At 24.9% G+C, this 12,616-nt stretch overlaps 1 protein-coding gene across 5 annotated transcripts in view; it reads right to left on the bottom strand.

Annotated features, from left to right (window-relative positions):
* Positions 1 to 12,616, bottom strand: part of LOC126896985 (uncharacterized protein PF3D7_1120600-like) — a 34,508-nt gene that overhangs the window by 4,538 nt on the left and 17,354 nt on the right. For 4 of the 5 annotated variants that reach the window (XM_050670283.1, XM_050670284.1, XM_050670285.1 and 1 more), the window contains 4 exons: positions 8,614 to 8,782; positions 8,144 to 8,350; positions 4,130 to 4,414; positions 46 to 3,709 (listed from right to left, as the gene is read on the bottom strand). In XM_050670283.1, coding sequence (XP_050526240.1) covers positions 46 to 3,709; positions 4,130 to 4,414; positions 8,144 to 8,350; positions 8,614 to 8,782 — 4,325 coding nt within the window. Of the gene's footprint in view, positions 1 to 45; positions 3,710 to 4,129; positions 4,415 to 8,143; positions 8,351 to 8,613; positions 8,783 to 9,701; positions 9,865 to 12,616 lie in introns of those variants that run through there. The other variant, XM_050670287.1, reaches the window with a different exon arrangement.

Here is a 12,616-nt window from a genome sequence, read left to right as displayed (position 1 = left end):
TTTTTTTTATTCCTATATACGTTGAAATAATGTAAATTAACTTACTTGAATTGATGTGTCCGCATATTTATTAGAATACTGTGGAATATCTTCTGGTTTCCAAATATCAAATTCTTTTTCATGATAAGAAGAACAATCAGGATTATAATCTTGATATATAGTATAATTAATAGGATTAAGGGTACAAGCCTCGATAGTTTTCAATTCAGAATATTCAGGAATGTTAGAATACATTTCTGAGTAATTTTCTGGTTTTTTTGTCCAACTTTCAGAGTAATTATACCTAGAATCTTCATTAATGCAGTCAATTGATGATATTACTTCATTAGTCGAGTAATTTATATTCTTATCTGTGTGAATTTGACTCGAATTTTGCAAATTTTCACCTTCATTTGTAGCTATTTCAAACTTATTATCTGATTTTGATATCAAAGTACTATTCTTAGAATATTTTGATTTTGAATATGTTAACTTATTTTCATTAAGAGATTGCAATCTTGAGCTATAATGTGATTCTTTTTTATATTTGTTAGACTTAAAACTATCATATTTAATTTCAGAAGAATCATTTCCATCTAATATTGATGTACCCAAATTATTCCACTCCTTCACTCTACTAGTAATAATTAAATCACTACTATTTTGGGGATCAATGATAATATTATTTAAATTAATAGAATGTAAAGAATTTTTTTCTTTATCATTATGGTGCTTTTTAACAATTAAGTTATCAGATTTATTTGAGAAAGTTCTTTCCTCTATTTTTTTATTATCAATTGGAATTTGAATAGAGCTATCATTACTTTTTATTTTTTTATGTTCAGGTGATTTTATTTGTTCTTTTACATTACTCTCCAATTCTAATTCTGAAATATCACTCATTGTACTAGGGTCTTCATGATGTTTAATTACTAGCTTTGAGCTGCTATCAAATAAAGAATTACTTAAATTAACACTGTCTAATTTTTTTAAAGCTAAATTGACTTCTTGTTGATTAATTACAGTATTAGATTTCAAAGTACAATTAAACATAACTGGATACACAATATTATCACGAAGTTGAGAAAATGTTTTTTCCTCATTATATATTAGCTTATTATCCATTGAATCAAGCCCTTCTTTATTTTTGACAATATTAACTTTTGGTAAATCAATACAAGGCATATTAGATTCATCAATGTTTCTAATATTATCTGTAGTAATAATTGATTTATATTTCTGTTTAGTCATTAGAGGATATGTTACATCTATAATAGTAGATTCTGTTGTTAATAAATGTACCTCATTACATTTATTTTTTATTTTTGTGTTATCCTTATTTCTCTCAGCTGAAACTTTTATTGATTCAGAAGAACTTGATTGAAAGGAATAACTAATATCTTTATCAATTTTAGCAGTAATTAGATCTTGTTCTGATTTCTTTGGATACGTATCAAAGTCGGATTTATTAGACAAAGGTAAAAGACTTTTGACAAATTTTATTTCAGTATCAATAACTTCAGTTTCAACACCTTTTTTATTTTCAGATTTCTTTGATTGGGTAAAATTAAAATTGGTAGGAAAACCAAATCCCATAAATGACATATCTTGTACATTGGAAAGCTTTAATAAATTCAATTTAACTTTATCTCGATGGGATAAATTATCTTTTGCAGGAGGTGGCTTTATAGTAGTTATTTTTAACTCAGAATCATCTTTTACAGATAATTCATTACCTATTATACTTGATAAAATTTGAATTTTATTAGAATTTAAGTTTCTATCTTCAGGAATCATTTCTAAAATACTGTTATTTATAGAAGACTTCTCTTGCGTTTTTGGCAAGTTTTTTGAACTGGTTTTTTTATCTTTTTTATTTATTAAAATCTCTTCAGTATTTATATAATTTTCTGAACCTGATAAGTTTATTTTTAATTCTTCATCAGTAGTAAAATTTGAAAGATCAAGTTTATCAATACTTTTACAATTTAACTGATACTCTAATGGTTTTTTAAAGTTATTTATGTCATTACAATATAAAACTTTATTTTTTGTTATTTCTTTGTTGTGATCCGATTGATGGACGACTCCCCTCATGGAATGTTGTTTGATATTCCACTCATTGGGTCGCTGTCCAAAAAAATGCTCAGGCTCATTTTTACTACTTATAGATTTTTTTTTGTTTAACTCTTCAAGCTCTTCACTACTATCCGATACATCAGTAGTTTTCTCTCTTTTTTTTGATTTTTTTTTTGGAAACTTCTCAGCTGATTTTTTCTTTTTCTTTTTTTTCATTTTTTCAACTTCTTCGACATGAAATATATCATCAACTTTTGTTTTCTTCAGAGAAATATCTTCTTCAGACTCGTCAGTATCATGTTTACGTTTGGATTTCTTTGATTTTTTCTTTTTATTTCCAACAGCTTCATTCATTTTTAATAATTTTAAAACTTCATTGACAGTATCATTTTCACTATTTTTAGAAGATGCATTTTTAGTCACTGTATCTGTTGGTTTAACTAATTTTGTAATTGTCTCTTTTAAACATTCTTTAACTTTCAATAAATCTTCATTGTGGTTTTCTCCTTTTTTATTATATTTTTTTTTCTTTTTTTTCATTTTAAGTTCTTCAACATCTGAACTTTTCATTTTTATTTCTACATTAAAAGCTTTTTCAATTAAATTTAAAATACCACTGTTATCATCTTCCATTATTTTATTCTTAAGTGCAAAATCTTTTACTTTACTTTTATTACTTTTTGATTTTTTCTTTTTCTTTTCTTTAGATTTTTTCACCTTCCTTTTAATTTCCATAGATGAACTTGAATCTGAAGAGTCACTTTCGCTGTCTGAAGTACTTGAATCACTGTCTGATACACTTTTTGAAGAACTATCACTTGAACTAGATTCATGTTTTTTTTTCTTGTTATCTTTTTTTTTTAATTTTTTATGAGTAGATTTTCTAGATTTTGAATCATCTTTAAAATCAATTAAATGTGAATTTTTATCAATTTGGCTTTCTGTAATAACGTTAACTTTTGTTAGTGTAATATTATCATCTGAAACCTTAATCAAATTATCTTCAGATTCATTTTGGATTGAATCATCTAACTGTATACAATGTGTAATAGGCAGCACAACAGGTTTTACATCTTGATTTATTTGTTGATTCTTATCATTTTCAATAGTTACAGTTTTCAAAAATTCTTCATATTCATTATCTAAAGAATTAATTTCTTGTATTAAATGTTTAGATGATGAAATAGATTTTGTATTAGCTTCAATTGTAAATTCTTCAACACCTACATCAGATGCTATATCCATGTCTTCTTTATTGCAAAGATACTTTGGTTCTATATTTTTGTTGTCATAAACATTATTAGTATTTAATGGCTGAGAACATAATTGAGAAACTTCAGGTTCCATTGATTTTTCAATTATTGGACTACCATCATAATCACTATCCCATTTAGAAGGAACAGTAGGCCTTAAATCAACTATATATGACTCATTATTAAATCTCGATTTCTTAGCGCGTTTACTAGATGTTAATTTGTTTATTTCTTCATCTTTATCAATTTCAATGTTTGGATTTTCTTTAACTTGTGTAATAATAAATGGTAATTTAGGCCACCAACCTTTAAAAGGATACACATTTTTATTCTTCATTAATGTTATAATTTTATCATTTACTTCATTGTAATACAGATCAGTACAATTGTCTTTCATCCTATAAATAAATTTTATTGTAAATTTAAAATTCTAAATATTTGTTAAAATAAATAAAGAATTAAACTATTATGCAATCTATTTGAATTTGTATTATATTCATTTGTTAATCACTCAAAAATAAAAAAATTAAATAAAATCCATTTTCTGATCATGGTCATAACCAACTAATTATTTCTCAATTACTTTACAACTAATTTTTTAAATTTGAAAAGTTTATATTTTATTATTCAGTAAAAAAAAAAATAAGATATTGTTTGTTTAGTAAGTCACACATGAAAATGCTTATGTACTGATATTAATAAACATGATTCAGAATAAACAAATTATAGTAAATACATAACCCACATTCTTGCTTAACATAAACACAATATTTAAAAATTACAAAAACATACAGTTTTTGAAAAATATAATATCTTACTTTTTAGGTTTTATTGATGATAAAAATTTATGAACAATAACTTCAATTTCAGGTACTAATGAGTCCAACATCTGTTGCCTATTCATGAGTTGACGAGTAACTCTAGCAGGATTAAAACTATATTTTAAAACTGGTTCAGTTTTAGTATATCTAATAGAATAACTAGGAAAATCTTTTTTTAATTTTTCATCAATGCATTTTACTTCAACGCTCTTCAGAATTTCCTTTTTTTGCTCAAAAATATTGCAACGTTGATTGTCAGTACTTTTTCTATCCAATTCTGACCTATTCAAATAATACAGAAATCATTAATTGAATGAATTGAACTGAAATATAGATATTAATAAAGTAGTTTAATAAGAAGGACAATGGTTATAAATATCTGATATCTGCAAATAATAAAATAAAGAAGAATAACACTTTACTGAGAAAATTTCTTAGTATAATCCAATTTACAAAATCTTATAATTTATATAAAAAAATTAAAAGATCTCAGGCTTGAGCCATAGTTTAGTTTTCATATAATTAACCAGAATTAAATAAAAACAATTATGTTACATTAAGTTAAATAACAATGATAACCAATAAAATCAGACACTCAAATCAGTCCACCCCTTTTAAGTAAATAGCTACAGAAAATTTTTGAGATTTACAATCTATAGAAAAACCAATTTTAAAATACATAATACTTAAAATAATTTTAATTAATTTTTTAATCTAGTGTAATTTTATTCAAAAAATGTTTTTTATTTGTTTGAAACCAAAAACTGTAAAATGACCTCATCATTTAAAAATAAGAGCACTTTATAATAAAAAAAATATATAATATATATATATATGTATATTATACATGTGGGTACTATTGGTATCTAGATGGCATCACTTCCAATGTCTGGAGGTAGATGGTGGTATCATTAAGAATTATAAGAAGGGAAAATTAAATCAAGTCGTGAGTCAGATAAGACATGTTTTTGTATGCATTTTTTTCATATGTGTGTTTAGTTTTATATATGTTATTTTTGTTTGTAAATATTTAACAGGGCTTTTGTGTGTGAATAAATATATATGTATTAAATAATAGTATTGCGTCTTTGCTCTGTTCCTGTGGTTGCCTGTTGTAATTCCCACATGTTTTTGGGAGCCCGTCCAGGATCATCGGTCAACAAAAACGGGAATACAGATTAGAGAAGATATCTTGTCTACTCAAAATCCGGATAATTTTCAAACTATTTGTGGTATATATTTTAAGTGTTGTTAGTGACGAAAATATCTAAAACATCATTTCTGTAATTATATTAGTAAGCGACGCCATTTTTGATAATTAAGTAAATGCGCCAATTTTTCTTTGTTCGTATTTTGCAAGATCTTATCATTATTAATTAATTTCTAATATCAATTTGAATTTTATAAAACCTTTTAATTATATATAACAGTTTGAGACACCTAAGAATAAAAATTCTAATGAAACTATGGATGGAGTTTCTAGACTTCGAGAGGAAGTATTTGCTTTGAGACTTGAGCATAGCAAATCTCATTTAAGCTTTAGAGATGTTGAAAAATCACTCTCAAAGTTTTCTGGCGATGATGATGCTTATCCAGTTAGTCAATTGATTGAAGAAATTGAAAAAATGACTAGTGTACTACGTTGGTCCGATCCTGAGCAGTTAATTTAAGGTAAACGTTTATTAATGGGAACAGCTAAATTATATATTCAATCAGAAAGAGGAATTACTTCTTGAACAATTTTAAAAGATAAACAGAAGAATGAATAAGTCGTATGAACACAGCTGCTATTTATTGTTCGCTGTCTGAGCGATTTAAGAAAAGTTATAAATCATATCAGCAGTATGTTTTCAAAATGAAACAGATTGCTCAACTAGGCAATATTGAAGAAGATTCTCTTATTGATTATATCATAGCTGATATAAAAGACTTGGAAGTCAACAAGATGATACTGTATGGAGCTACATCCATTGATGAGCTAAAATTGAAACTTGAATTGTACGAGAAAATGAAATTAAACATAAGGGCAAATACAAAGTCAAACATAAATTTCAGCAAAGAAAAAAAATTGAATGAATCATCTAATGCTTCATTTATATCATATAAACATGAAGGTCAATCAGCAAACATTAATCGTTGCTACAACTGTGATACAAAGGGTCACCGTTTTAGTTCTTGTCCTAATGCTAGTAAAGGATTTAAGTGCTTTTTATATCAGGAATTTGGTCACAAAGCATCGCAATGTTCTTATCGTCCATCAACTAGTCGACCAAATACTGATAGAAGTCAAAAAGATGAAAATGTTAAAGTACAAGTGAATCAATTTAATGATGTCATATATTCTATTAATCGTATAAGTAAATTAGTTGATATACAAGGTGTAGAAACTAATGCTTTAGTTGATACAGGTAGTGATGTGAATCTCTGTCGAAGGTCATTTATGTCTAAGTTGGATCAAGTCACAATTCATAAAGATAAAACTTTAGTAGGAAGACCAGGAGGTGTTAAGTTCTACACAGAAGGTGTATTTACTTGCAAATTAAGTGTTCATGGATCATCATATACTATTGATATTTATGTTGTTCCTGATGATGCCATTACAAATGTAGGAAAAGTTATATTTCAAACAGATGCTGAACTGTACATAAATCCTAAGTGTGTGAGAATAACTAAATTTGAAGAAGAAGAAAATCAAATCATGTCTATTAAGATACCTTGTAATGAGCTCAACATAGGTACTTATACTTATACAGAGGAAATTAATAATATAGTGCAAGATTATGAACCAAAAAAAGTAAAACATGCACCAATTGAAACAGTTATTTTATTAATGGATGAAAAACCTATATATCAAAGACCATAGCGCCTATCTTCAGCAAAAACATGTCTAGTTGACAAACAAATAGAGGAATGGTTTCAAGAAGACATTATTAGACCTAGCTGTTCTGACTACGCTAGTTAAATAGTTTTAGTCAGGAAGAAAGATAACTCTCTACGTCTCAAAATATTGAAAAAGTTGTCATTATAAATTTCCTCCTGTAGGCAGGTAAAGGGTCAGATTCATAAAAAAAATATACCAAATGATAGGTAAAGACATCAAAGTATCTATAAAAAAAAAATTATATTGATTTGGTCATTCTTAAAAAAAGTTATGGCAGTTTTTAGTAAAAAAAATTGAAAAAATTTCGAAAATTATCAATTTTTAAATTTGTAATTTTTTTGGAGGTTTCCTCCATTTGTGGGGAACGAGTGAAATTTTTTCAATTTTTGAGGGTAATATCTTCGACTAGATACAATTTGTGATCTTTTGACGTATCGTTAAAAGACATCGGTCCAGTGAGAGCTGAGAAAAGTGGTAACAGACAAAAAAAAATAAAAATAAAAAACGCATTTTAGTAAAACCAATACTTTCTCAGCTTTGCATCGAAGCTAAAAGATAACTAAATTACCAAAAGATATAATGTTATCCTTATAAGCCTAGGAATAGAGCACACTAGGCTTATCTAAATTTATATAAAGTAAAGACCTCCCACTATGCACAATATTGAAATTTCTTTAGATGATTATAGAATGTCTACAGAGGGTGATCCATTTAACATTGACCAGCAAATATCTCAAAAACTATTTATTATTTTAATAATTTTTTTTTTTAATTATTTTAGTTACATAAAACTAAAAAAAATAAACTAAAAAAACTAAAAAAATAAACTAAAAAAAAAATTATTAAAATAATAAATAGTTTTTGAGATATTTGCTGGTCAATGTTAAATGGATCACCCTGTATATTATAGTTAATTAATTAATTAGTGAATCAATTTGATTCAATAATTAATGTATTACACTAAATATAATAATGTATTACACTAAATTTATTATCATCTATAATGATTACGATGATGATTTATTCATTAGAGCTCAAACTCTAATATGTATTTAACAAAAAAAATAACTCTTACAGTCAATGACTTCGAAAAAGATAAATAATTTTCAAAGTATTAATATATTACTCACATAAATTCCTGATTTCGACTATGATCATCCGATTGTATATCTGAATATCTTCTTTTAGATTTTCCTTTTCTTTCTTTATCTTTTAATTCTTCTAATTCATTAAGCTTGTATTTTCGGAATTTTTCAAAATGATATCCACTGCTAACAAAATCTTTCCAGCTCCGAACTTCTAATGCCTTTATTTTGGGCCTCTCGTTTGATCTAGACCTAGGAAATAAAATGTCATGCGACTTCAGTTTAAAGCTGAAAATATAACAGGTAATTGATATACCTCAATTATTACGATAATGTTAATATCAAATAGGTACAAAAAGTACTCAGTGCTTCCTTCACTAAGTTTATATAGAAATATTTCAGCAATGCTGTCGCCCAGGGATTTTGTTTTCTGTCGTTTACTTTTGCGCTAAATATTTATCATTGAATTTAGTATTACCTTAATACTATTAACTAAAAATTAAACAGATAATAACCTGGATTTAGAAGGAGAGTGACGGCGATAACGATGACTTCTTCTATTTTCATCACGATGTCTGCCATATTGGTGTCTTTTAGACCGCTTGCCTTGATTTCTTATAGAAGCTGAATACTTTCCACTTAATGATTCAATACCAAGTTTTTGTAAAATTGGAGCTTCATTGCCTAATAAATTAAAACATTCTATAAATATTTGAAATTATTAAAGTATAACATTATTTCCTAAATAATTTGTTTGTATTATTTAAAATAAAATTTATTTATTTAAATGTAAAACAATTAATAAAAAATATTAACTCTAAAAAAGTTCATTATATTTCTTATTAAACAATATTTCTTTCATTCTGTATAATTTTAAACTAAAAGCTGTTAATTTGAAAACTTAATATTGCAATTGTTTAGTTCTAATGTATTTCAAATTAACCTAGAAAATTATAAATTATACTGACTTAGTAATAATTTTATTTATTCATTTTTTTCTAAATATCTATTATAATTAATATATTGTTATAAAACTATTGAATTACAATAATTCAATATATACTCTGAGAGTATAATTTGTTTTCTTACAAAATGTTAAAATAAAAAAACTATGTTAAAAACCACATTTAGGCTACAAACTAGAAGCCAATAATATTTTATATAAGTTATCTTTTCTCTAACTCATTTTATTTATTCTAAAATCTTGGTAAAATTTGTGTAAATGATTATTATTGAACCATTATGCCATTTTTTTAAGAATATATTGAAACATTTCTTTTTATATTTAAAAACCTAATGATAGTTAAATAATTAAGCATTGAAGGATAAAAATTGAAAAAACATTTGATTGAAAAAGACGCAACCACGTGATACAATACATAAATAATATTAAACTGAAAACAATATAAGAAATAATTGTAACAGTAATATACAACAAAAAAAAAAAACGAAGAAAGAAATTATATTTTTACTATAATATTACAAATAAATGATTTAATTCAGAAAGTCAGAATATTGGATGTACATAAATATAATTTAAATATGAAAAAATTAAGCTCAAAGTTTGTCTTATTTCGTAGGTGAAATAAGATTATAAACTTACTCAACAAAAAAGACTTTCTTGAATAACTATTCATTTTAAATTTGATGTAAATCAGTTATAAAGTATAGTTCACAACAATAATGATACACGAAGTTGAGTTAATTCAGTTAAAGTGTTATCTAAACGTATAATGTTTATAATTTAGGTGCACCGCCATGTTATGTTTACATTCATAAATCTATGATATATTAAAAATAGAAACCACAAAATATGATAATAGAATAATACCGCGAAAACAGTTTACATTTCTTATTATTATATACTGTAGAATTAAACATATGCCTAATCTAGAAATGATTCTTCAAGTCAATAATCCTGGTAGATAATCGAAAATAAATATAATTAAACACAATAGTGTATATAAAAATACTTATTTTATAGTAACTAGAATAATTCATTAATCTAAAACAAATATTGGCAAATAACATTAAAGAAAGACCGGATGACTAAAAATAAAAGAATTTCACCAGCCAAAAATAAAAATAGTTATCAATGAATACATTTATTTATATATAGTGTTTTGAAATATTTTAAAACTTTTGATCCATCGAATATTTTGCATTAATTTTTTTTAAATAATTTTTAAAGATATATACTATGTTAAAAATATATTTTTTATTATTTTTCTCTAACCAAAAAAGTATAATTTTTGTTTAAAACAATTCTAAAAAGTGATTAATAGTTTTTCAATTAATAATAATATGTAACTAAAAAATCACCAATATTTGTTTTCAATATTATATTCATTTTGCGAGTAATAAAATGGTTTATGATAATTCGATCATCTACAATTATACAGATGAGCAGTGAAACTGTGATACAGATATACTAGTATTAACTAGTATATGCATTTTTCGTGTTTGCTTAAAGTTGGTCCTTTGGTTCTATGTAATACTCTGTATTATTAGCATATCATTATATTTTTTTTTTTTTTTTTAACAGAAAAAAAAAATTGTAAAAAGTATTATTTTGAACAATATATAATACTTCAATAGTCTTAATTCAGATATTTCACTTCACCCATAATACCTCGAGAAAACTTTTAAACAAATGCAAGTATTGATAAATCATTTTAAAGATATAGCCGAATATACTAATGTTAAATCATCTGAGTCACAAATTCCTGTACGAACTTAATTCAAAATTTGGTGAAATTCTGCTTAATCCGTAAATCTTATTTGTACACCACAATGTAAAAATGTTTAATAATTTTGTTAATTTGTACCCACCGAGGTATATTGTTATATTTCATAAACATTTATTTATCTTAATGAAATAATAAAAATGTTTTTTTTAATCCTATAAATTTTAATGATGATCAATAATTATATTTTAATTACTATCTAGCTATTATTTCAATCAATACTTAAAAGATTTTGGTAAATTTTTTTTTGCAAGCATATAAAAGATGGACAAAATTTTTCATTTTCTGCATCTTTAAAACATTTATATTTTACAAAATCTATATGATTTGTCTACATTTTCAGGAGAGCGAATTCTGAATGTAGAGGTTAACCTTTTTACCCTACGCCTCTATTTTGGATTTACCTAATATGTAAGGGAATATTAGAAAATAAATATTTTGCCCTTTTATTTCATTAATAATAAAAATTTAGTTACCTAGCAATTACACAATTCTCGGTTTTGTACGCATTTTTTTACACTACTTCGGTATCGAGTTATTACATTTATTTACTATTTGGAGCATATCTAATAAAAAAAAAACCCAGCACAGGGGGGGTCGCGGCACATTGGTGACGTGCCATAGTTAAATAAAGTATAATGATATCTGACAGTGATTAAAATCACTATAAAAAAAAAGCAATGCAAATCTGTAGATAGTGTTTAATTTTAAAAATTTGGTGTATTATTCCAAAAGCTACATGATCTCTTATTTCCTTAATTATATCAAAGTTAGAAATTCTTAGATTCAAAAATATAATATATATATTTTTCTAATTATATATTATATAATTTTTATAATTAATTGTTTTTAACTTATTATTGATTTTGATTTTTAATATAATAAAAGTAATTATTTTTAACCTACTTTTTTTTGTGGAAGTTAATAATAAAAAAAAAATTACTTTATTGCCATAACTTTTAGCTCAACTTGAAAGTTTGAAATTGAAATTATTAAATAGTAAAAAATGGTATTGTTACGATTAATATGCAATCAGGAAATTTTATAATTACTATTTACGGTAAATTTATCAGAAAAGCTCGATTTTTTTTTGTATTTTTATCGTAATAGATCACTTAAATAAAAATCATAGTATTCATTTCTAAGTAACTTAGTGTTAGTTTCTAAGTGTTTAAAAAATTCTAAAATACTTTTATTATATTAAATCTAATTCGTATTTATATAGAGTAAATACATTGGTCTACAGAGAACTATCATAGGAATTTAACTTTTTTTATCACTTCTAAGTTTTAATATTGTTACTAATTATTAAAAAATGAGTATTTATACATAAAAAAATAATTGAAAACAATAAAAAATTTTTTAGCTTTAATGCGAAGCTGAGAAGATATTAATTTTACTATGATGTGTTTCTTTTTTTGTGCTGTGCCACTTTTTATCAGCTCTCACTATACCGATTTCTTTCAATGATACGTCAAAAGATCACAAATCGTATCTAAATAAGGACATTGCCCTTGAAAATTAAAAAAAATTTTCGTCATTCCCTGTAAATGACGCAAATACCCAATAAATTACGATTTCAACAAATTTCAAAATCTGTAAATTTTGAAAATATTTTCACTTTTAGCTTCGATGCGAAGCTGAGAAGGTATTGGTTTTACTAAGATGTGTTTATTTATTTATTTTTTTTTTTTTGTATCTGTTACGACTTTTTCTCAGCTCTCACCGAACCGATTTCTTATAACGATACGTCAAAAGATCACAAATAATA

This window comes from Daktulosphaira vitifoliae, unplaced genomic scaffold, assembly GCF_025091365.1.
Source record: "Daktulosphaira vitifoliae isolate Bord-2020 unplaced genomic scaffold, ASM2509136v1 Scaffold_1, whole genome shotgun sequence".
NCBI classification, from domain to species: domain Eukaryota; kingdom Metazoa; phylum Arthropoda; class Insecta; order Hemiptera; family Phylloxeridae; genus Daktulosphaira; species Daktulosphaira vitifoliae.
This window is presented reverse-complemented; position numbering and strand designations above follow the sequence as displayed.